General features: G+C 40.2%; 2 protein-coding genes across 3 annotated transcripts in view; both read left to right on the forward strand.

The window, feature by feature from the left end:
* The window catches only part of LOC131271478 (allatostatin-A receptor-like), a 33,754-nt gene extending 16,551 nt beyond the window's left edge, over positions 1 to 17,203 (forward strand). Inside the window, exons 2-4 of the mRNA XM_058272922.1 lie at positions 7,365 to 7,634; positions 9,253 to 9,411; positions 17,102 to 17,203. Coding sequence (XP_058128905.1) covers positions 7,365 to 7,634; positions 9,253 to 9,411; positions 17,102 to 17,203 — 531 coding nt within the window. The remainder of the gene's footprint in view (positions 1 to 7,364; positions 7,635 to 9,252; positions 9,412 to 17,101) is intronic.
* Positions 1 to 26,849, forward strand: part of LOC131271489 (vesicle transport protein GOT1B) — a 433,296-nt gene that overhangs the window by 169,522 nt on the left and 236,925 nt on the right. The gene's annotated exons all lie outside the window — the stretch shown is intronic.

Consider the following 26,849-nt stretch of genomic DNA (forward strand, 5'->3'; position numbering starts at 1 on the left):
CGATAAGGAAACGGTATCAGTGAAGAACGAAAAACAATGCTAGCGGTGTAATGGAGTTTTCCCTTTCCCATCTGGTTGAAACCCGTGCTTGTTTTGAGCATTGGAAAAAGTTAATTGCCAAGCTCGCTTTACGATGTCGCAATAAGAAACTGTAAACTGGTTTCCCCGTTAGCAGCAAAAAGGACAATGCATTTCTCCTCGTAAATAGGTCATGCTGAAAGCGTAAACACACACAATTTCCCACTGCTTGCCGTACATTAAAATCCAGCAAATTGAGCAAAACGCTGCAAGCGCTTTGTTTACCTTTGATCCCCGATGCACGATGGCTTGGTTACGTCGGAACTGCGGAAGCAGAGGCGAGCGGGACGAAATGAGGCCACAATGAGGCTAACCACAGGTGGTTTGTATTCCGGTGCATAATTGCAGTTTGTTTTGGGGTCGGATGTTTGCTGTTTTATTTCCGCTGTAATTTTCCGATTGGCATCACCGAGAGATGTAACTGACATTAATCGGGATATTTTACTACAGCTGCTCACATAACGGAAAGTTACGAATGTACCGCACATGCAATAATGTTTTGAACTACCAGAATACGTGTATATGAAAGAAAAATGTTGATTATTGTGAAACTGTTTTGGAAGATATAAAGTGATTGAATTTTATGATGTTTCCCGGATGTATTTCTCTACATTTGAAACCGCTTGGATTAAAAGAGTTACTTGCAGAAAATCCATTCCACAAATCGAACCCAATCATTCGAAGTATGTTTCACGAAGAAAACCAAAACAAATTCTCTCCCGGAAGCAGACAGCGTCGGCTAAGCGCTCACGTCGAGGTTCCAATACGTGTTTGGAATCCATCGGAAACCGAAGCAGAATGGATTTGGGTTGATGACCGTCCGAATGTCTGTAAACGCGTCCTTATGACGTCCGTAAATGCGTCTAATGAAAATCACCATTTTACGATCGTTAGCGATTGGCCACGTCGACAGATGGGGCAATCCGACGGTTCCGGTTTTTCCCACGGTTTGCCGCGATTCGCATCAATGCCGACAACGGCTCCCCGGGGACCGCTCACGATGGGTTTCGACCGATTATTGGCTCCACCGATACGACACCGGCATTAATCTTCCCAATCGGCGGTCCCCGTTTCCGGTTGGTATTCTGGGTCTGCGAGTAAAAAACAGAATTGCTATCTGTTTCTTCGTTCACTCGTTTTCATAAAAAAAAACTTGATCCTTTCCAAACGACCTGGCTAAGACACTGGCATGGCTCCCTTTCACGGCAGCCAAAGAGCACCGACCGTGGCATCGGGTTACCCGTGGGCAATAAAATTATAAATTACCCTACTTTACTTTACCGCGCTTATCCTTTTTTTGCCCTCCGATCCAACGACTCGGTGGGGTTTTTTTGTCTCTCGAACCTCCCTTTTCTATTGGCGCTATTGTTATGCTCCGTTTTCGAAAGTTAAAGTCACCATTTACGCTGCCTTTCAGTTTTTATGTGGCATGCAAATTGGGGCCACTGAGGCGAGCTTTTGAGTTTGGTACAGATTTTAAGCCCAACTTATTTCGCGATACGAAGAATATACCATTCGAATGTTGATCACGTATTTCGCTCCTGATAATAGAACTCTGCCAAGCAGATATGAAGCAAGGTTTGATAGCTTATTTACATGAACCTGTACGTTCATTGACTGTCTTTATATTAGTGAAATTTAAATGAGTTTTTTTTCAAAAGGGGTATACTTGTTCTGTTTCCAAATATATTTCTAAACTATCCCAAAATATGAAATGCTTCAAACAATATTTCTTCGGTCTTCGGTTCGGTTCGCTATTGAAGCTTCTTCTTATGGCTATTTTGGTTCGTAAAAATTATCCAACACTTTTTTCTACTTTTTGCACAACGCAAAACTTTCTCGACGATCCAAACTACCGCCATTTGTCGACAAAAATCGAGCGTGGCAATCGATAGCAAAATGGATGATTTACGATCGTAAATGATTATCACGTCATTCACCAATAATCATTGATTTTCTTTTTCGTTCGATTTGTTGTTTTATGCGGGCCGAAAACAATCGTCTCGAAGAAATTGTTCGAGCTTCCGGTTCATTTGATCCCGGTCTGGCGTGAAACTTTAATCTCGTAATCAGTAAAAAGATACTTACGTGCAGCATTCCGGGAATATAAGCAATTACTTGGTATGATTTGCGCAAAATGAGGTTTCTGTAGTATTTGTTAAAATGTCTAGTCTATTATCTATTGTTTCAAATAAGCTCGGTAGAAAAACCTGCGGAATTTCAAAGCGTGACTAATTACACCAGAAAAGACTTGATGGTTGGCACTTAAAGAGCTTCCCTTATGCGATGACTGAAACAGGACCGATTGTCAGCAGTGAAACAGGCTGGAAACGACATTCCACGCGGTTCCGATTGCGGTCCGCTCATTACAAAGCAATACATAATGAGTTTATCAAAAGGGTGGAGTTGGCAAATGGCGGACAAAACTGGGGTTTCCTTTGTTATCTACATTTGTGTTCCACCGTCTGTCTGTCGGTCTGGATGGCCATTCATCGAACAAGAGTTTGTTTACCGGAAGAGTCGCAAAGAAACGTACCTTGATTGAAATTCCATCCGACATGAAACCAGGGCGCCGTCACCGTTTCGAACGCGAAGATGTAAAACTTAAATGATTTTGATTAAATTAAACCCATTCCTCAATTACGACCGAGACTGCTTGCTGACGGACTGCTTTGGCTGCTGAGCGGCTTGGAAATGTTTTTCCAATCCAAATTATTTTCAATCGCCTTTTCTTATAAATGTAACAAGGTGTGCGAAAGACGAGTAATTTGAACAGATTTTATTAATGAGAGGTTTATTAATCTTCTGTCATTGAATGTGATGGGTTTACAGATTATCAGTATTGCCGTACCTTCAAGGTATTTTTATTTACCAGGACGAATATTTGAGAACGAAAATAACATCAATTTCGCAAAGCAAAAGAGCTTGCGAGTTCCATAGATTTCTACAATCTATAATTCATCAACTGGATTAAAATTGGAGATCACGCCGTAATCATGACCGTTGCTGGGTTTAAATGAAAACTAATGGAGAAAAACAGCACGGCTGCTGTTGGCTTAATGAATAGCCTTAATTTTCCTACACAAAAGGCTCGCTCCACTGGATACCATTGTGGGTCGAAATAAAACCCGCACGAGATAAATTAGGCACCATATAATCAAATTGTAGGTTTCGTTCAAACTTTTCCATTTACTCTTGCGGAAGTTCAGCATGCTGAAAGGAGAGTTGACGGACGGTGGTTTGGCAAAAACCAAACCCAAGAAAAAGGAATCGAAAAGGTTTACCAAGCGAACCGCAGTTCGTTCAGGAAAAATGGGTACGAAAGAGAGGATTAAAGAGGAGCAAGGGTGAAGACAATACACTTTTCCGTGAGTCGAAATGAAAATGGGAAAGCTGGCCCACGGTCGAGGGGTTTCGGTTGAGTAATGGGAGCATTAAACATCCATTTCGGCAGATCGGTTAGGAAAACAGATTAGCAAAACGGATCGGAACCCGAACCGCCGACAGTAAGCATTACTTTTACGAGTTAATTTTTGGGGTTCCGGACCATCTAAACCAGCTAAAGAGAGTCGACAACAGGTGTTTACCTATTGGTGAAAACCCTTCGAGAAGTTCCAAACCCATTATAAGTGGTCGCTGTCAGTGCGGTTTTCTTCCGGAACTGGTGGTTCTGGTTGGGGATAATCTTGAAGTTAATGCTCCACCGACAGGAAAGCACTTAAGGTGTGGCTGACAGGAAAAATTAGTTCGCTTTCTGCGCACTTTAAATTTTCAAATGCTTTCGAGCTTTTAAATTTGAAAAGTTAATTCAGGAAGCTCCTTGCTTAAGGCGTTTGTTGACACTAACGAAACTGAATAGATCAAAAAACAAACACCCGACTGGTTGGGCGCGGATGCTTTCTCACGGAAAGTGGGAAATACTTAAACTATTGCAAAGTGCGTGGGCCTTTATCTTCCGCTGTTCCGGAAATGAAGGGTGTTTGTTTTCCCAGTGCTCTAGCGCCCGAAGGCGCTCCGATGCTACAATGTTAATTCAACTTGAACGGTAGAGCTACTCAAGTCGGCATTGGTTGAATCGCTGATGGCATCGGAAATACCGGCTAGCTTTGCCATTTTGCCACAACTGCCCACGCCTAGCAGCTGCTGCAGAAGGCAATGAATGAAAGTCGTGCCACCGGAAGTAGGAAGCTTCCTGTTTGCTGGAAGGGTGGTCTACTTCCAGGATGTAGGGTGACATTAACAAAACAAGTGAGAGGAAGTGAGAGAGTATCATCTTGGCACTGACTGGAACCAATGACTTTCCCTTCGCAAATTAAACCATGGTGTTCGAGTGGAACGAATCATGTGGCGATGTCGGCTACAGGGAGCAGTTAATTAATTTTCATAAACCATAGAAGAGCTCTCCAAATATTCGCCACGAAACGGAGTGTTCGTACTTGGCTAGAGAGTGTGGACCTTTATCCTGTTCGGCAAGTGTTTGCACAGGCTTCAGCGTGTCCACACATTTCGTTAACGTTAATTAGTATCGATTGCTTTCGTATGGTCGACTAAAGTTTAGCTAACGCATATCGATCGCAGACGGTGAGGTGATTAGTGTCATCCTAGACCATCAATAGGGGTAGTCTAGACGAGTTTTCACAGAAAGCCAGCAGGGAAACTCGTCAAACATGTCCTTTGGTTAATTTCACATGAGCTCTTTCCGTCACCGCTCTCTGTCGTCAATTAGTGTGATAGCAATTTAATGGAAGTTAATAGCACTTCTGCTGTGTAGTGCTTGGAATGAGAAAATTTTTCATGGCTGAGTGTGGCGTGGTGGCAGTAGTACCATTTGTCAAAGAGACCTAAATATGCTAAGATTTTACTTTTTGTAGCAATTAGTGACATACGTGGAGCTTATAGCAGCATTTTACAACACCGTTGGCAAATTTTGCTGATAATTTGAACAAAAACTATTATAAGAACGGAGAAGTTCACATCACGAACTCTTACGATAGTAATTTTTAGTTGAGTTGGTGAAGTTTTGCTCCTTCACTGAAAGGTTCTTAATGTAGGCGTTACCCACGCTCATAAGATTCTATTAAAATATATGTAAGCCTCCAGCAACCCTCTGGTATGTGTGGTATGTGTGGTATGCTTGTTAAAAACACTACAGATGAAGCTTTAGATGATAATATTCTACAAGCCATAGGATTTATTCTTCCCCAAATGTAGTGATGCTAATCTGAATTGCTAATATTGCTACCATGTCTGGTTTTGCTTTTATGCAGTTTTCTTTATCCTTACGGGCACTTCGTATGACTCGAACACAACGAACACCAAGAGACGATAACGTGGAAGAGTTACTTCAGTCTCGTGTTGCGAAAGCGATCCATTGCATTTTCCCCAACATGAAGCCTACTTCATGTATTAGCATTCTCTTACACAATATGAAACCCTCGCTATGCTCATCGTGCCATTCACCCCGTTCACCTTTCCTTCGGTCAAAACCGCTTACTGCTGGATTGCGGAAGAATAGGCTCAGCGCTGAATTTGATAAAGATGCTCCGCATACATTAACCACTCGGAGCAGAAGTGATAGCGTCAAGTGCAGGGCCCTTTAACGTTGGTAAGCTGTTTCATTGAGAACTCTTGACTGCTTCATCTAGACTTCATTGTTAGCGAAATCTTGTCGCACTGGGAGGTTGAATAATTTATAGGTCACATTGATCCTATCATTGACTCTTTTGTGTTCGAATTACCTCTAGTTTGGTTTATTCAAGTTCTTACATTATTAAGAAGTTTATCTAATTTACTGTATTAAAACTTCTTTGCTTTTTAAAGATGAGGGCTGCTTAAAAGATTGGGCTTATTTACTTTATAAAAGCTTTCTGAAATTTGTTATTAAGACTTAACATGTTTTTTAAAGATCTTTCTTTGTGAAGACGTCAACGACATGAACACAATAGAGTGCTTTTTGCTTGAAATGAACTTTATATTCGCCGAACCACATGAGGAAAGCTTGGAGCAAAGAATTAGTTCAATGCGCTCTTCTGATTTCAAACTGATCCTGTTTTCCATGAAAAATGTGTCTAGCTGATGATGAATGGTGGGAAACCTCTCACAAGCATGTCCCTTAAAGTTCGTGACGTATACTTCTACACTGCGGTCGTTGTAGTAGAAACATCTTTTAGCAAATTATTTTACTTTCACTATGGGATTGACATTCAAGATTGTATCCCTTCAATCATGTATCTCGTTTATGAATCATCACTCCTTCGTTGAATTTACTCTGATTATCTTTTTATTTATTTTGTATCCCTGATGGTTTTCTGAAGCTCCATGTTTTGTATGTCTTGTTTCGGATTCGAACTTCTTTCCACTAATTAAATGAAATCTGATCCGGCTTGTTTGTTACATGTACGTTTAAGTTATCTACATACACTCTATCGTTTGCTTGGATATTTCTAAAACAAACTTTTCAACAATATCACATCCATTCATTCCATAAAAAGTTTTATTCTTTCTTTATTTTCTTACGTTAGGTCGCGTAAGTGGATTAAGTAAGAATCAAAGTTTTTACGTTCCCAGTTAAGTTACTCTTTCCGTTGGTGTATATAGACATAGCATGAGATGTTCTGATGAGACAGAAATCCATCATAACGACTCCGCCTGAGCCCCATTATGACCCCCAAAATTCTCACACACACAAACACATCCCTACGCTGAGATTCATGCGCCAGACGTCTTTAACCCCGGGGCTTAAATCAGGTTATTAAATGCAGCGTAAATTTACGACCCTTTTGATTTACGACCGAACGAGGTTCGTGGCATCCTGCAACCTAGCCGACATTCATCTTTCGGTATCAACGCCCGAACCCGAAGCGAAACGATAGCGAAGATGCGTTCAAGCGTTCGTAGGTAACGAAATTATTGCACCCGTAATTAAATATATTAAGTGTTGATTAATTAATTTACGCCCTCGGATGTCCTCGGTGCGAAAGGCGTTGTTGTGTACAAGATATATCGACGCGCACAAGGATGATGATGATGGTGATGATAATGATGATGGGCGAGTATCGCTGAACGGATGAGACTGTCGGTAGTAATATATCTGGTAGTCCGACACATGCGATCCCCTCTTGGATATCCAATTTTGCTTCACAATTTATCAGAACTGAACTAAACGCGGCGAATGGATAGAAATTATGACTACAATTTTGGAGCAATGTATTGTTTACCTTTTTTTTATATTTTACCATACCCAACCCTGAGACTGACGCAAAACGATTTGCATTTCTAATTTGCAGGTTTACAAGTACGGCGAGAGGGAAATCATAACATGCGGCTTCCTGGCGAACACGGACTTCTCCTGGGCAGCCTTCCACATCGCCTTCTTCCTCAGCTCGTACGTCGTGCCGCTGATACTGATCAGTGTCCTGTACATGTGGATGCTGTCGCGGTTGTGGCGAAGCTCGGTCGGCGGTCGCTCGGCCGAGTCGAAAAAGGGTAAGAAGCGTGTAACCCGGCTGGTGGTGATCGTGGTGGCGGCGTTCGCTTCGCTCTGGTTTCCCATACAGGTAGGTTGGACCAAGGGGGGGGGGGTTGGTTGTTTACAATTAGATGCGTAATGTGTGGGTTGACGCTCCAATTCACAACCTTCATTTGTTAAATGCAGTCAATTTAGTATACAGTGCAACAGAAACTGTAAAACAATATTTACAAAAAAGGTGGCTATTCATTACAAATACCGTTATTGTACAGGGTCTTTTTGCCATCGGTTACATTTTCCGGGAAATTTTTTTTAGCGGTCAACTGCACCAGACCGTAAACGCAGCGTTTGAATGCAAACCAAATAATGCCTTCTCTAACCATCAGCTAATGGTTGTTTGCTCAACCAGTGTGGAACGTTTCACTTTCCTCGTGGTCGAACAATTTAATCCGACAACCGTACCGTGTGCAATTTGCTAGCACTAAATTTCTCATTTGTTCCCCTACAGATATGATTAGGATCATTTGCAATTCCCGGGAACTCCCGGTCCTTCCGGGCAGTTGGGCTCAACCACTGGGAGAATTCGTTTGGTTTCACTGCGCAGCCCGTTTGGCCCAGTTTTCATCCCGGATGGTGTGAGGGTGAGGAAAGATTGCCCCTCGGGAGTTTAATAAATTGTAACAAATCAAATCACGGCCCAGATTGGACCGGCTTACATGACGGTGCGAATAGATTGGACGGTGATTGATTGATGGGCTGAAACGTTACGAAGCATTAGTTTCCCAAATGTGGGCGTCATTTCCGCCTTGATTGATATAATAGCCCGCTGTTAAAGCCACCAAGGTTTTTTTGTGTCTGCATTAAAGTGAACGGATATATTGTCTATGTGAAGGAACAATTAGTGGTAGACGAAATCCACTTAACGAATATCTGGATTACCCTGACTTCGCTTCGCATAATCGCTTTTATCATTATGCGTGCAGAGTAATTAATTTAAAATGTTTATTTCTGAGTTTGATGATGCAGTTAATCCTAGAAGCAATAAGCAAAGCAATGTACCAGTATGTTGGCGAAGAATGTTGGTCGTTCGTGCATAAAACGAATTTAGATACTTCCCGAAAAAGCATAAGCACTTTTAGCAGGGTTGCAATTAAACGAATACCCTTTTCCGTGGCTGTAAACCAACATGATAAACACTGCTGCTGTTGGGCAAAAGACCATTTGGGTTATCCTCCTAAAACAACCCACAACTCATGTGTAATCCAACTACCACCCGGTTTGACGAGCAGTTTTCATCAGAAATTCAATTTTATGCTCTAGGAAACTGGAACCTGTAAAACATTTCGCTACATGTTGGCTGTAATGGGGGTCTCATTAAAATGATAATTGCTTTGCTGACCGGCTGCTATATTTGGTTGCCTAAATGCATCAACTCCCTAAGCATGAAAGGATTCGGAGATGATGAAACTATGCTATAAATTGGAGTTTTAGGTGAACAACAAAAACTTTGATATTGGATTATTTCTTATAATTTTCTATGATGCATGAGTTTGGAGTTTTCGAAAATTTATTTATTAAATGTAAAAGCACTATCATTTCCACGCATCTAGATTGCAGATGAAAGTGTGTTTACACGATTTTAATGTATAGAAGAAATGTTAAATCCGATTCACCGATTTTAATCGACTTTGATATATTATTCACAGGTCATCCTGGTGCTGAAAAGTGTCAAAGTCTTCGTGCCGGACACACATTTCAAAATCTCGCTGCAAATAGTCTCCCACGTGCTCGCGTACACGAGCTCCTGCATCAATCCGCTGCTGTACGCGTTTCTTTCGGAAAACTTCCGGAAGGCGTTCCGCAAGGTAAGTTACATGGTAGGGAACTAAGGTACCCCTGGACGGTTCATGTGGACCCTTGTCACCACCCTTCAGAGACCTAATCGAACCAAAAAAGGGCAACTAATCGCCGGATCTCTTTTGGGATAGTTCTTTTCATCTCCGGTTTTTCGAAGTTATTTACGTTCTTTATATTCGCCATTGGAAGTCATTTGTCATTCCATTATGCCACTTGGATAGACTGCGTTGTGCGGGGGTGTGGGTTGTTTTTGTAAATGTGTATATGTAGGGCGAACTTAAAGGCATTTGCTGGAGGCGAGTCAGAAATCAGAGACGATGGTTTTCGACTCACACCATCAACAATACTTTATTCAAGTCAAAATGTTGTGGATTAGTTGTTACAATATTAAGCGTAATTATTTTAAACGAACTTTTGAGTGACTAAACTACATTCCTGCCTGCAAGCCTAGTGAAGAAAATATCTTCTTACTCTTAAAAACGTTATTACGCTTAAAAATCTCATCTTCAAGTCACGTAAGGTAACAGATGATGGTATATTCTTCAGCAGTAAAATGCTTTTAGTGCACCCGAAACGCTGATTTTGCATCATTGAAACGATGCCTTGCAAACGTGACTGATGACGCTTCCGGTTGACGTGAGCCGAAACACGAGTCTTGATGTCGATTCGGTTCGGCTAGCAACGAACTGTCCCTCTACGACGGTTCGATTTCTTTGTCACGTGAAACTCATTTACATTTGCACTTTTAGCACAGGAGTCCTTAGTAAACAGCATCAGGGTTTTGTGATGTGCTTTGTCTCGGAAGCCTATATTGTCGACGTGACCATTCGCTTGATGCCGAGGTGCTGAGACGAGCTCATGGACGCTGGATTAAATTTGTTTCGGAACAGTAAAAGCAGACCTTAGTCTCAGATTAACAAACGAGCAGATGTAGTCGACATGGAACAAAGGCAAATAGTGCTCTTGATGCCTTTATTAGCTTTGCTGGGGTTGCCTGTATCAATGAAAAATATTCCTATCCGAGAAAAGAAACAAAGAAACATCTTTCATCCCGTACAAGGTTTCCCCCGATGAAACATATGGTCACGGTAGCAGGAGCATCATATTGCTTTGAAAAGGTTCCAATTGGAAAGCCTTGTCACCAAATCTTAAGCGTTGCTTCCACAGAAAAATTATACGCCATGGATGTTGGTTGTACGATTGTGGTACGAACAATGGTACACATCGGACTTAGTAATTGTTGGCAAAGCATTATTTCAAACAGTACAAACGAAACCCTAATCCGTACGGACTGGATCCGTTTTGATTGCCATTGCTCAATGGGAAATGCATTACTGAAGAACTTCATTGTCAAACCAAACCTTCATTGCACAATCGAAAGCATTTATCAGCATAAGGTAGAAGCTCGGTGTTTTTCTCTTGAAATCTTGATTTGACTGTATGAATTCATAGACTAGAGTAATATTTTATCGCGTCTATGCAAACAATCGATAATAGACATTGTTATGTATCTGATTGCAGCTGGTGAACATGCTGAAAGTGGCCAGATAGTACATAAAACCAATATACTATGCTCAATCATGAATTTATGAATTTGAATTATAAAAACAAGTCTCACAAGCGGCATAAGCTCTATTCGATCTTCTATCAAACACAATTCCTTGAGCAACGATAAAATCGATGACTATGTAAGTAATTCTATGGAATGCGTCCAATTAATATTTATCTATAGGCAGTGCTTAGGTGGGAGTACAAAACATGCGCCCACGTGATATTGTATTCGTTTGCTTTCAAAACGGCTCCGAACTCGTATGTTCAAAATGTTGAGTAAGCCGGAAGAAGTGTTTAGGCAAAAAACAATCTAATTTTTCCACTCACTACAAAATAATCTGAGGAAAACCAGATTAGGAGCTACCAAAAGCAATCTGGATACTTTAAACTTCCAGTTATGCGATCGCACTGAATTTCAAGAGCTGTTTCATGTCAGTGACATTCCATTTGAAATCTCACTTATATACATCCTGTGGGTAAGCTGTGATTAAAAAAGGGAGAGAAAATCTCATGCTCGCTTTGTTCTAATTATGTGCTTGAAAGTAACCCCGAATAGGTGCATTTGCGAGTGTTTAATCCGTTCTATCAAACGACAGGGCAAACAGCGGATGACGGCTATTTTCCACCAGTTTTTGGCAAAACATTTCTGCTTCTTCATGCTCACTAAGTCATGCAATCTCGCGCATGGGAAAGTGGAATTCCGAGACTGAAGTTGTTTATTTAAAAATCTTCCAAACGACTGACGGCCGCTGGTGATGTGAGACCCGACGTTACCAAGCGCACTCCATCGGTGTTTGTTTACGCAAAACGAGTGCGTAAATAAGGCGGCAAGATCTGAACGTTGGTTTCAGATTAGATAACTTCCCTACATTTCTCAAAGGTAGTGAACACACGTATGGATTCGCATATTCGAGTATCTTTCGGTGTTTATCCGCCAAAAGAGTTTAATGTCTGACACAATGAACATTTATGGTCACATGTGCCATTCGTTGCATACATAGTTTATCGATGGAACATAGTTCTCTCCTTGCTGTGATTGATTGCATTGTACCATCTTATTCCAGCAAGTCGGTTTATACCGGTTGTTTCTGGGTCAGAGAATTCATCAACTGCACTCGTACATCGTACCCAGACAAAGGTGCAGACAAATTGCATTCGTTTTCCTCATTACATTTGCATGTCGACTGCAAGCAGTCCGCGGCGTCGGTGCAGATGTCATCATTACGACGATGGGACGAGTGCTCTGTTTCTGGGAAATGGATCTTGCGAACAGGAAACGAACCGTTCGCGACATCGCGCTGGCGAATCGCAATATATCCATCAACTTCCAAGGGACGATGTTGCATGGAAAGCTGGCGTACCTTGGAAACTGTCTGCATTACCGTACGACTTAATGTAGATACCCATTACAGGTTAATGTACGTGGTGGACAACTTACAGCACATGTTCATCGTATCTTCTTCTGCATTTTAATGAACCAATCTTGTGTAATGATACCCGACTGCAATTGCTGCATCATGTTGGGTGTAAAGGTTGTTCATAATGAGTTGAGTGTCGAGAGAATGGATTCTCCGGTCGGGTGTACATCGATGATCGATGTTGCGGGAATCGCAGGAAGAGTTTGGAAAACTAATCTACAGGTTCAATATTTACAGCCATAGCGTGTTTTCTCATTTGAGAAAACAATAGCAAGAAAATCCACCTCCTGCAAATATTATTGTTGCAATGTCAACGACAACGATGACAAGGATAAGTTATACACAACAGGATGGACTAAAAAAAGATAAACTAAACTTTGAGCGCTAAACTTTGATCAAACGTGTCAAACAAACTTTTGCAGGAAAAACTGCAAGCGGAAAAGCAATTTCAAAACCACCAACATGTTAAGCGCCGCCCTGGTTTGGTACGCTCGGGTTGTGATCGACCGAGAAAGCAAGTTAAATTTGAAGGAGCAATTTTAAACAGGCAGACGAAGGAACCCACAAAGGGACAGCTCGATAATGCCATCGCCAAAAAGGATGCGAAGCAATTGCAGGGACAGCTTAGTGTCGGTTCACCGAAAAAGGATCGTGCTTTTAACTCTTTACCGTAACTGTTGAATAATTTATGCCAAACCAAATCCGTGCACAGAGCTTTGCAGCAACGGAAAACAAAACAGCCTGGTGAATATATTTATGATAGATGGACTTACAAAATATTTTTCTGTTTTGTAACTTGTATGTTACACTGTTTTATGAATTGAATCTTAGTATTTCAGTCTTCCACTTAACACCATGGCTCACATTTGATGACGCACCACAAATTATGACAACAAACGTCGGAATTATTGGACAGTAACATAATTGGATTTGTTTCCGGAAGTCAACCATTTTCTTCCCATCCTGAAGACAAGAGCCGACCAAAGAAATCAGCGTTATTCATGTCTTATGACGTTGACCTACTTTTCCGCGAAGTTATGTCACATTCTCAAGCATCACTACCCTTCCTCCTTTGACGCTACAAAGGTATCTTTGCCATCTATTTCTGAATAAATAGAGGCCTGAGTGTCAAGGACACGCGTTTGGCAAATCCTAGGACACGCTTAACAGCTCCCAGCTCAAGGTAAACTGATGTTTAACGAGATAAATATTTAATACGTGAGCCGTTTTGGCTTCCCTAATGTTCTACCAGCTCTGTCTACTCCAACACAGGATGACAAAAGTGATATGACGTGTTAGAAAAGGAAGACAGGCGAAATAGTCTTAGCTACCGAGAATGAAAGTGACTTTCTAATACGCCTCAACCAAGCGCCGTCGTTAGTATCATCAAAGTCGAGCGCAATGTTTAGTAGCAGCTCGTGCACTGTCAAGAGGACACTTTTCCGCTAACTTTTTAAGATATTCTTTGTGATATCATGCTTTCTCTACAGCTGTTTGGTTAGGATTATTATTCTTAAAAGACTTTATGATTCCAAGAATGTTTGCGAGATATTATTTCCCACTAATTCTCCGATTTTAAAGGGAGGAAGTCATGATTCTCCCGTTATACAGTTTGTTTTTTGACACGGGAACGCTGCTTTGAGATGTTCAAACCAATGGGTCGGTTTATCATATCTTTCGCATCGTTGGAATAAGGAAAGTTGGACAGTTTTTGTTCAATTGGAAGACACAAAAGTGTCATGCCACTGATGTAAAAGCGAATGGCCTGGGCGATCGTCTTGGGAGATGTCATCCGTTGTTTTCTTGTACACTTGTTACAACTTCTGTTGTCACACCAACGCACGTTGCTCGAGAATTGGAGAGATTTTTTGTCCAAAAGTGAGCTGCAATATAGAAATAAAGTAAACAACAAGAAAGCTCGACTGTCAAACATTTCTCCCAGGATATTATGGGATCTTCTCAGCAGCTCGATACTAAAAGACACCAATTTATGGATTGCTTTTCGAAAAAGGTTTTGGTATCGATGGAAAAGTTTGCAAAGTATTAATAGATTTGTTAAAAAGGTAAGGTAAATTATAAACATACAATAAAATCTTTTTCATAGGTTTCATTCGTTTGTGTGATGAGATCTATTTATGGAAAGATCAAAGTTCGAAGTTTGCAAACAAGTTATTTGCGAACGTGGTTATGCAAACGATAGACGCTTTTAACCATCACCACATGTCACTGTAGAACAAGGATGAAGTTGACTCGTTGCTTCGTCACATTTCCGAAGAAAGTCAGGGTTCAGGTTATGGAACGGAATTTTAATCAGCTATGCCAAAGAGAAGAAGAGAGAGAGCGAGCCATAAACATAAAGAAGGACGCCGAGGGTAGTAGGAAACACGCTGATGAAACTACGCTCGTGCTCCAGTGAACTAATTGCAGATGCAGTTGTAATTGCCATCGGCTGGCGCATGCTACACGTGCACCAAGGAGAGAAAATGGAGTTCCTTTGTCACCGCAGTGGAATCTAACTGGAGCAACAACGTTGTTCCTACACGCATTCGCCAGAAGATGACTTTGGAAAACAAACCACCAAACAGTTACCGGAGCTCGGGTGGCATATGGCCACTGGTTGTAGCAAGGATATTTTCGAAGAGAGCTACCGTTTCACACAACGGCGCTTCGAGAAGCAATCGCGAACCAAATCGGGCCACGAGCAACCGAGCCACGATAGCATAATGCTGACATGTATTTAATGTACTTCGTTGCACACTCTTAATTGCACTTGTAGCATTATTGTGGCTTAAATGATATTAAGCGTGACATGGCATGCAATTGAATAAATGCCAGAGCGTAACTTCAAATAAATATAAACAGAGCATTTGTAGTGAACGACAAAGGTATAACTATTCAGCACAACGTGAAGAGCTTTTTAAGTGTTTCGTTGCGTTTTCGTGCTTTACACTATCAAAGAAATAAAGGTAACAAACCGTATGATGAATAAGCGGTAGCCAACCTTTGTAAGAAGCTACCGAATGCACCATACTTCACTATCTGCGTGTAACCTATGAAACAGCAGAAAAGAAATGGTGTGAAATGATTTATTGCATGATTTTCTCTTTCATTGAATCAACACAAGCGAAACTAATTTGAATGATAAATGACGGACTCTCTAGTGCATAAAGTGGATCAATAGATTTTACCGCTACTGCCTTTTTATTTTCCACTCTTAATGGATGGCTATATTTCCTTTTCGTTGTACATCTTCGCGTCCCTTACTCACATTTTACTTTGCTCTCTATAGTTCAGTGTTGAGATCAGCCCTTTCTCTTAACACCATTTTACCACAACAAATTGCATACATTCTGGTGTCACCGAGGGTCTGCGGCTCAACCTTTGGTTGTATGAGGAAAGAAAATTATGTTTTTCAATTCCATTTTTCCTGCTGACGTTCGTCGTGCGCTACCTAGCGAGATCCCAGAGCGGCCAGCATCAACAAGCAGCCAACATAATCTTATTCCGTCATCGTCGCGTCCTCGTCTACCATTGTTCCATTGTGGGGCTTTCGTTGTTTGTACAAAGTGCATAACGCAAGGGAATGGAATTGTGTTGATGGGATTTTTTTATCCACCAGCAAAAAGTCTTTCCTGTTCGCTGGATCGCTGATTGAAGCATCTGCCGGTACGTCCAAGATTAAAGCACAGATGCCCCCACGCCTTTGCTCTTCATCGGTCTCAAAAGGCGTTGACGAATGTGTGAGTGTACTTTGTGGATGCTACCTTCGAGATAAATATGATACTGCAATACCAAGTGAAGGTGTTTGTCGTTAGCCCTTCTGGGCGCTGCTTTTCACATCACGTTCCAAAGGAACAGTAGATGAGTTTATGATTTGCATGAAAAAGACACAGTATACCAATTCAAGGACGTACCATGATGACCTGAAGGGGAATTCGTGCAGTATGAAAAGAAAAACAAACATCAATCCCACCGGGAGGATATGAGCTAGTTTCAATTTTGCGGTGCATCCGGTGAATCGCATTCATCAACCAAACGAATCTGGTTTTTCCCTCACTGTTCAAATGATGGAACGAGTGTACAAAAATGTCAGAGTGTCTCCGGCAGCTACGAAATGTTAAGTTTTATTTGTAGCGATTGCAGCAATGTTAACGTAGAGTGGAGCTAGCGGTTATGCAAACAGAAATGGTGCATTTCAGGTGAATACCAAATGGACATTTTTTATACGTTTGATGAAGCGTTTGATTAAAACAGAATCCAATCATATCCAATATGCATATATCCAATATGTATATCCAATAAGAATTCTACAAGCATAATGATATCTCCCACAGAATAAGTAAAATAAATGTTCATGCTCGAAACGTTAACTACCATGATTTAAGTGCAGCCTGCTTCATTCGTAATTAATCCGTGTAACAACTGTTTATTTATCGTGATGCGCTATCCAATCAATGTTTTGTTCCTCCAAATAAAATAAACTAAATCACCGTCAGCAATTCCACCCTTGCCTGCAAGGTGTTGCTCGTATTTTAAGCTGAGATTATTGTAACAGTAATGAAGCTTCCAAATAAACAGCCTGTACCGAGCAGATTGCAATTCACTAGAGGAAGTTTTCTCCTAGGAAATCTGGTTTATGCACATCATGATTGCCGACAATCCTATCCCGGTTTCTTCTCGCCCATCGCAAAGTCTACAAATCGTTTCTCCATCCCGTTCTCTCTTGCAGATCGTTTACTGTGGTCCCGGAAGTCGCCGACAGGGCAGCCAACGTCACATGCCACTGCCAACGAAAACGACTCGCACCGGTAGCTGTCCGGACATTTTATAACCGGAAGGGGTTGAGGAAACGTCGGTCACATTTCTTTAAACAGCGTTCGTCATTAAGCCCCAAGCCAGGTCGTGTCCACATCATTTGGAATTAAGCAAAAACCAGAATGTACAGTGAATCAGAGTTCTACAAACGCCTATTTTCTCGACTGTTAGACAAATCAAGTGAATGCCCATGAAAGGTAGGATATTTGAACTCACTACATTTTAATCTAAAATCAAAACCGAATCTGGAAAGGTTGGGGAAATGTATTTATATATTTGTAGAGTCAATGCTTTTACTTAAACTAATAACAGAACCCAACGTTAATTGACTTTTGCCTTCTAAGCGCTTTCTCACATTTTTTAATCTTATGAATTGAATTAGTCAATAAGTAAACATTGGCGTCGGCACCAGGTAACAAGGAGAAGTTACAAAAAGTTCATCATAAGCCATTTCTGAAAACGTTAAATCCGATTTGGGTTACACTGTTTACGTTCTTTCAAATAAACCTCGTTTCGTGGAATAGAAATTACGTGGTTAAGGTTCTGTTGGTTTTGTGTCACGGTGATTACCCAAGGGTGAAGTTGTTGGGTACTTTTATGTTGACCATGGGTAAATGAATTTACACAGTTTTGGGTAAATGAAGTGATTGGCTTCGTATTTTAAGTTTCTATCCTGATACCGAAAATACGATTGGTTAGAAGCAACCATTAAAAGTTAAGTTATCCCTTGAGGCAACCAACACATTTGTCAATACGTTGTTTCACTTTGAACTTCATTTTATAACCAACCTTCAGGACATTCCACACCCCAGAAATGGTCCTTACATATCAGAAGAAATGATTCACTCAACCATCACAAACTATAAAGATGGAAAAAATAGCGAAAACATTTAGTCGTCAATTGTTTCCGCAAACCGTAAAGTTTACCGTGTGAAAAATTTCAATTTTGTCCAAATCATCTTGCCACAATCATTCCAAGCGGCTCTTTGATTTTTTGATACGTTTACAATTCGCGACTTCGTAATCGTTTTCCTCAAATATTTAACTTTTCAACCATATTATCCAGTAAAGAATTATTTTGCGATTACAGAATAGTAGATCAAATCTTCATCGGGTTGACATATAAAACACAGCAAACGAACTCCGTATTGGTGACCAGCACTTGCGATGTCTCTATCTTGTCGATTCATTTTCATTTACTTCGATTGCTCGTTGTGAGTTTTACTGCCAACGTATCACGAAACCGGATGCAACCCTCATAAACATCATAACCTGAGAGCAAAAATAAAATGTGTTGTCCGGTGGAAGTGGATAGAAGTTTATAGCAAAATAAAAATGCACAAACCCCATTGCTGGTGTAGACTCTTGCTGTAAGGTGAAGACTATCTATCCGAGTTAAGCTACTCCAAAGAATTCCGTATCCTGCGTGACACCCATGAAGGAACGGGCCTTTTTCAATCTTAGCTGAATCACAGAAAATGGAAGAAAAGTGAAAAAGAAAACATACCGAGTGCCTTTTCGTAATCATTGGCCCTTCGTAAAGGTCCGAACCAGCCTCGCTACGGTTGGTTCCATTTCCGCCCTGGATTAATATGGATGGATAACCTGGAATGGTTCGGACGAGAGCGAGATACTGGCAACATGGCACGTAAGTGAAATTGTGTGTACTTTTATCGAACTTTACGAGTCGACCGTGGATGGAATGATTTCGAAAAAAACTCATCCAACATGCCCCGCATGTAACATGTAATGTTTAGCGAGTCACGCTTTCTTCGGCCATCGTAAGAATTGTCTGTTGATATTTTTTCAACTTCAGAAAATTTTGAGCTTAACTATTGTTTTATTTCATTCGGTGAATCAACGGTCCCAGACTGTTTTGTGTTGTGTGATTCAGAACATTTTGGAAGTTACCAGCGCCATTATGTACAAATTTTCTGAAAAGTGTAAAATTTCAAGGTTCATTTAACATTAGCTGATTTAATCTTAGAGGAAATTGAAAAAGAGTGGAACGATTGATTCAACGATTGAATGGAAAGGAACAGCCTGGACTCTAATGGAGGCAAAAACTCATTAGACTGTGTGCCCTATGGTTTCTCTTCGAACTATTGGCCAGTCCGGATGTCCTCTTTCCGGGACCGGATGCTTTGTTCTTTGACGATTAACGTACGGTTTGTTATGACCACTTCAATCCTGCTGATGGAAAGATTGATCAATCGAGGTCATCACAGCCGAGTCAGGATAAAAACCCAATCAATCGCTGAAAGCTTTCAAAACTAGCCATGATAAAACATATCCTCGGCAAAAAATAAATTGTTTCATTGATGTTGCATCACCATTTCGATATAAAATGAACTGCTCTAGTTTTCATACGCATTACATACTTTAAAGTAGATGCAATGACCGAGTTTTAGTAAATTACTTTACTATGTCAAAGTACAAATATTTTCTATCCATTCTACAGGCAGTCGAACACCTATAAACTAAAACAATTTCCCCGAAAAGGGGTTATCTGGATAGCAGTAACTGAAGCAAATTAGGAATTCTGACGATCAACGAAACGCTCGACGTGGCAACAGTTGCCTGAAGATCATTAATTCCTCGCTTGCGTGACAGTAACCGTGACACAATCCAATCCTTTTACGCTCGACCACGCTTTCTTCGGGCGGTTTGTTAGTTGATTAAGGAAATGATTAATGAGGACCCAGTGGCACCATAACCAGTGAATCTTTATTATACATTCGCCGAATAGTTTTCCGTGCGATTTACAAGCGCTAGTGCTATTGTGCCCTAGTTTATCGGAACAAACAGTAGCTTCAAGTTCATTTGATGTAAATCACTAAACAACTATAATTTCTGGTTCAAGCCCTTGCAATTAATCTGTTTCAAATATCAATCACGCAAACTAAAGCTCGTTTATTTTGGCTTCCAATGCGCTGTGTTGTTTAGTACAGAAACTTGCTATAAAAAGGTATTGAACATTCAAATATCAATTTAAGTTTCTGAAGAATTGTCGTTGTAAATTCCAGGTAGTTTGCTGAATGCGTGTTTTCCATCATTCCCAAGTCTCATTCAAGTATAATAGACATAGAATATTATTGCCTCGCTGAACATCCGCAGTCCTCTCCACAGAGGTGATCTTGAGTATCTGACGCTGAACACCCAATTTCAGTGAAAAGTTTCTTGAAGTTCTAAACCGAAGAAGGAACTTTTACAAGAGGTACTTTCATTCAGTGGGATATGATCAAACAGCACAAATCTTAGTAAAGAGAGATTCTGAGGGCGGGCCGGAACTTGATGTCACTGAGACCGACGGGTTGAAGTATACCAAACTCTACCTTTTTCGTTCTCATCTATTCTGTGATGCTCCACTTGGTTGCCTTTTCCTCAATCGGATGCGGCATAAACTGCAGAAGTAGAAACACTATTTCCCGGGCTTTTGAAAGCTTTCTGCTAAACCCTTATCTGCTCCGTTCCCTTTTACTCGTTCTTTTCCAGTGAACAGAAATCCCGACCCAGAGAAACACCGTGTCCCAGTCTTTGTATCTTTCAATTGTGTCCAATTTTATGTTGCGTCCTTTTTTTCTTAATGCCAATTGCGCGGGATCCAGAGTCGGGTTGGCGTTAGTGAAAGTTAAACATTGCGCAGTAACACCGGGGATAAACTTGTCTTTTTATGCTTTTGAATGCATCGAGTCTCACTAGTTGTCGAGAATGTCGTTACTTTCCCTCGCACCAGGAAGTAAGTCGTTGATGTTATTCACAGTGACGTGCGTTTTAGCCGCGGAACGGCTTTCACTTGGAAAATTAAATCCATCCTGTTCATGCAACAAGAACGAAACTATTTTGGAAGTGTGGGATGAGGTATGTTTTTTGCCTTCCAGGCAGTTTCTTCGTGCCACGTGCCACTTTGTAACCACTGGTACTCCTAACTGGATATTACCTTGGAAAACCATAGATATGAGAGTAAACAATGAATTTCCGTTTTTGAAAATGTGTATGATACGTCATGAATTTAAGTTTGGATTTATTAAAAATACGGGGTTTCTTCGTAACTTGTACAAAATGTTTAGTCACTGACTAATAATCGCAAACAAGTGGCAAATTGAAAAATGTTCAAATATAGATGTATTAAACGCACAAATGTAGTATTTAGAAACGGTGTCAATTTAACATTTCAAGTTATAGTACGATATTTTGCAACCCTTGGTAATAGCAAAACTAATATTAGTGTGAAACTCTACCTGTGGCTTTTATGGTTTAATATTTGACTCATAATTATTTTAAAAAAGCAAATAACGAGATCGACTGTTTTTGAATGATTGACAATCAAAATACAAATTTGTTTTTTTTTTATTTTCTTATACACAGTGTTTATTCATGAAATTTCAACTAGTGGGTTTATTTGAAAATAAGAACAACTTAACGCACTTGCACTAATTAATCTATTTATTTTATGTTCTCCATTCTCGTTACAGTTTTTGCAGTTATGATCTGGAGTTTTATTATTGAATTGTTTTATTATTATTCAACGAATGTCACACTGGTTTAAACAACAATACTTTTTTTTTTAAACTTCCTTAACCACTCCCGAATTTGTTTATGCTTATGAACATCCCCCACTTAAGATCCTGAACTGTATTACGTTTCAGTGTATTCAACGCGCACAACGATTTCAAATTCGAGGATTTGAGTCTTCGAGGGACCCTTTTCCGTGGCTGTTGAAGTGCTGTTTTCGATACGGTAAGCGTCGGGGTGGATTTATTAAGAGTTTGAAATAATAATATAAATAATCATTTGCAGTGGTTCCGAGAGTAAAAAATGATAATAGATGATAATAAGCAGAAAAAGTGTAGAAAAAAAAAACTATGTTTCCTACATTTCCCAAAGCTGTACCTTTCATAAGCGCGAATTCCGGAAGTAGGTTTTTGCGGAAGAGAAACAATTTAATAGATAATTGATAGAGATTGGTTGTACAGAAGAAGTTAAAAAATAAACCTGAAAGGAACTAGAAATAATATAAACCAAGAAAACAATAATGATAATCGTCAACGAGTATCTCTTTGTTATTTAAAATAAATTAGGCAAGATAAGGCTAAACACGTTGGTTTCAAAATGTATTAATGTGCAAAAGAGATATATTGGGGTAATGAACGTTGCTTTTGTTGTGAAAAAGTTAACTTTCTGCGCAGCATAGACAAAATTGAGCCCCTTCGATTTCTCTGGAAGATCCAGCTACGCAACAACGGCCTTTAGTGGTGTTTGAAAAAGTGTTTATGTAACTAGCTTTTCCTTAAGTTATGAGAATGGCTGCGAAAGGAACAAACCCAGTACGTGGCATCAATCATGCCTGTCCTTATGACCTGATCCTTTAACATCTTGTTTCTCGCTTCATCAAACTCCGTCTAGCCTCCAATTCCATCTGCTCCCAGACTTCCTAAAGATCGCTACTGTTACGATAGATACGCTCATTGCATTCTTTATTTCGGGTGCTCTTCAATCTTATAAATTCGCGCTATGTTTTATGTTCTTGTTTACTGTTTGCATTGCGCGCAAACCCCGACAGTTCGCACGCACTGTGGCCAAACTGCCAAAAAACTGTTTCCATCATCATCATCAACACCGTCAGCATTGTCCTCTGCATTGCCATCAAGGGTGTCGTGCATGCGTTGACGGAGTGGATTTTTCACGGCTGCACAAAGTACACCAAAGAATGGCGTCGCGGGTAACGTGGTCGATCTGAGAAAATTTCAAATTTTTCGCATGCCGTCATGTAACGTGAATGTGTTTTATCCCAACTTGCACATAAATCACTCCTCGTTTTTACCACTCTGCTACCTTCTTTCCGCGATGGAAAGACATGGTTGAACGTGACAGAGCGAAGAAAAAGTTACCAACTGGCGTTGCAAAATTCTGCGTACATGTCATCCCGCAAGGATGTTGGTTTAATCCATTCATCACATCAACCAAACATCAGCTGGGCCTTACAAAGCTCGGTTTTATGCCGCTTGGTAATGAAATGTCCTTATTGATGTATTTATGAGTTTGCTTACTTGCTCGTGGAAAATCGCACATAGATAGTTAAACCCTCTATGCATATTTTGAATTTGGTGTTATTTGCCTCAAGCATTTGTCATACACATTTTCTACTGCCGTACTCATCTGCTGGAGAAATCGTCCAATAGTTGCTCAAGAAAGTGATTTTCATGGCAAAAGCAACAGAAGGGAACCAAATTTGAGTGAAAACTTTGAAAATGCAGCTGAACAAGAAAACATGCCTGTTTTTATAGGTAATTTAAAACATTTATCCACATCAAATACACCAGCGCGAAATAGTTGAACAGCAGAAACTGCATAACGTTGTTCATTAGATAGGGATGTGGTATGAAGTGATGGATGTTGGAAAATGCATCCTCTTAGAAGAAAATAATTACATATGTGTGTAACGGGAAAACGTTAGTATTAGAAAAAAAACATTGACAAAAATATCTTTGTTAGTCTAGTCGTACGTCAAAAGAGTTTAAGCAAATCCGATATCGATAAAAGTGATTGGATTAGATTAGAACGAAAAATATAATGGTTTAAGTTGATATCGTGACACAAATAAAGTATTGAAGATTCTAACGCATGGGAGGAACTTAGATCTTGTGCTTCAGAACTGTAACGCAAATAAATGAGCATACAAACTCATCAGTATGAGTGAAGAACTTATTAACGCCGTAAAAGTCTCAAAATTATGTAAGATAAGTAGTTTAAAGGTTGGCTCGGCATAGTTGCGCTCTAAATATATTTTGATCGGTGAAAGTAATATAACAGAGACTGCTGCATTTTGTTCGCTCACCTTTGGTTAAAAAGAGATAAACCGGGTAGGAAAGAAATTGTTTACTAAAGAAGGGTCTACTGCGCAAAGGCTCTAGTTGTTCCGAACAAAGCTGCTTCGGTAGTGTGAGTACCTTTTTCCGCAGGAGTGCCGCAGGAAGTGAGTACAATTCCTTAGCAATTGCAACATGTGGGTCATTGGATAGAAATCGTATCAATTTATCGTACAATTCAAGTGAGTCGAACTGTTTGCTGTTGGTTTCCGCTAGCGATATATTTACCTGAAACACACAGCACTCATTCTAGGTGGGTAGCATAGAAGCAATGTGCAAACAAATGAAACACACAAGAGTGGAAATTTTGCTATATGGTGCGTAAAATCGACCGATGGCTCCTTAAGTCTTGCAAACTGAAGCACAATTCAATGCAATGCATTTTCATCGAAACGTGGTGCCAACAAGAGTGGAAAATCAAATTAATCGTCGGATGATGCGAATAGATAAACAAAATACGTGTGAAAGAAAAGGAAATCCCATGTTGAAGCGTTGTTTCGTAGAATAACGTATTAGCAGGTGACCTACCTGGAGCTAGAAAACACATCAAAGAAGTACGCTGCTTGAAAATTAAGCATCAAAAGATTGAAAATCTCTATTGTTTCCACATCAAAAGAATAACAAATCGAAATTCAATTCATCGAGTAGTAACAAATTTATCCTCCATCAACTACGCCAATGGGTAATAGTGATTGTAAAGAGTTTAAAGAACGATTGTACTGTACAGTTTGTAGCATCATTCACTTTAACAAACGAAAACCACTTTTTTACCTGCAGAATAATCAATAAACGATCCACACACAAATAAACTACTTAAACTAACACGCTACAGTATGCTGTCATGTAAAATCGTAAAATTGACAAACACTGAAAAAAAACCGTTAAAGATGAAGTGGTAAAACAATTTAACAAATGCAACCGAACAGGGTTTTATGGAAAAAATACGTTTCGATAGAAGCACTTTTTAGCAAGTCCATCAAATTATTAGCTCAGCCAACGGCAGACGATTTCTAAACACGCAAATTCGTAGGGTTTTTAAATCTTACAGTTGAAATAAATTCTCCCCCCAAAAGCACACAGGCTCGCGTTTGGTACTTTCATTGAATGCAATCCGAATTTATTTCACCCGAAAACTGTTCACATGAAAGGCTTAATTGTTGCGTAGAGGTAAGTTTTTGCATCTATAATTAAGTAAATGTTATTTTTTCTAAGCATAAAGGTGAATTTGTTTATAAACTATGCAACATGGAGCACTTTGTAGAAAGAGCTTGTGGAAATTTACTTTAAAATTTTTATTTTTGCTTGAAGGTAACCTAATATTATTCTACTCCTACGATTAAGCCTGTACATCACGATGAGGCGAATAAAGAATCAAGGAGGCTTGAAAGAAAGATGAAAATAAAATCTTTCGTTTTCTTCTTTGTGCGCCGTAACAAAAACGAAACGAAAATTGTCTCTCGATCATGAGAAATAGGTCTTCGCGCATGGGTTGATTCAATAAATATTACTTCAATGCACTGCTGGAAAATTATCGCCTTTGCATAGACTATGCAATACAATGGTATTTTTGTGTTTTTGTGTGTTTTGAAGAAAATCGCCTGGACACAATTTTCAACGCTACACCACGAAATGAAGGTATGCTGTATAAAACAGCGCACCATTCATTGCTATACATTGTTGTACAGTGTAATAAAGTGAAATATGAAAAGTTTTGTAAATTACTCACGCTTCACGCTTTGAGTTTCATTGGTAGCAAACAGCATTTCAAAGAATCAAGTCGACCCTTCCTCATCATATCATGCGAACCACCGACGGTGCCTCTTATTTTACTCGCTCAAAGTTGTGCTACACTGCACAAGAAAACTGCAGCGTCAGCTGAATCAATTCAATATGACATCGAACTTTCATCTCGCCGTGAACGATGAAGACGCACGGTACCATGGCCTTGGAAGACATTGAAAACAAACAGACTGAAAAAAACAACGCTCGAAAGACTCTCCTTGCAGCTGTAGGTACGAAGTAAAAGCTGCTGTCAGTAATTTTTAATTAAATTTCTTATCAACCGAAAGCTCCAGTGCGCCGTGCAGAGGCGGAACAAATGGTGAAAGTATAATTCTGCTCAATTCACTACACTAGAAGCGCACCGAACCGGCGTTTCAAGCGAAGATTCGGGGTCGGAAGTATCCTAGGTGGTAGCCAAACATGCCTCACCACTTCAGCATAGATCGTTCCACGGGCCTGATTAAAGCTCAATCTGGCGGAAACAATCTGGGCGAGCAATTACATCGAGAGGGCGAAGACATTTGTTGGTTCTAGGAAACGACAACAATTAATTTGTTTAATTAGCAGCAAGCTCTACAGGCTTGGCGAGCAATGTGCGGTCCCGGCAAGGACTTTCACTTAAGTGACATATTTACCAGCGAGGTATGTCGCGACGGAAAAACCACTTCTAGGATGTGCGAACAAATAATTCGAAGCGGAAGAGGAGACAATTACTGACGGTAAATGTATTTTAACCCCGGCAAACGAAATCAAAAGATACATAAGTGCGCTTTTCTATATTTTTGATAGTAGTATCTTTTCGTTGAAAATAATCACATTTGCTAAAGGAAAACGTAACCCTTGAAACAAAAAATCAACCTCTTGGGAAAGCTTTAAGCGCTAGAACATCTCGTCTGGCTTTTGCTTATCTAGGATTCGTTATTTCTTTCGTTCGTACCCGCAAACTCTGCACTTCCAGTGGGCCCATTTGCTCATTCATGGTATTCTGTCCCGTGGGATCTAATACCGTCT

Source organism: Anopheles coustani, chromosome 3, assembly GCF_943734705.1.
Source record: "Anopheles coustani chromosome 3, idAnoCousDA_361_x.2, whole genome shotgun sequence".
Taxonomy (NCBI): domain Eukaryota; kingdom Metazoa; phylum Arthropoda; class Insecta; order Diptera; family Culicidae; genus Anopheles; species Anopheles coustani.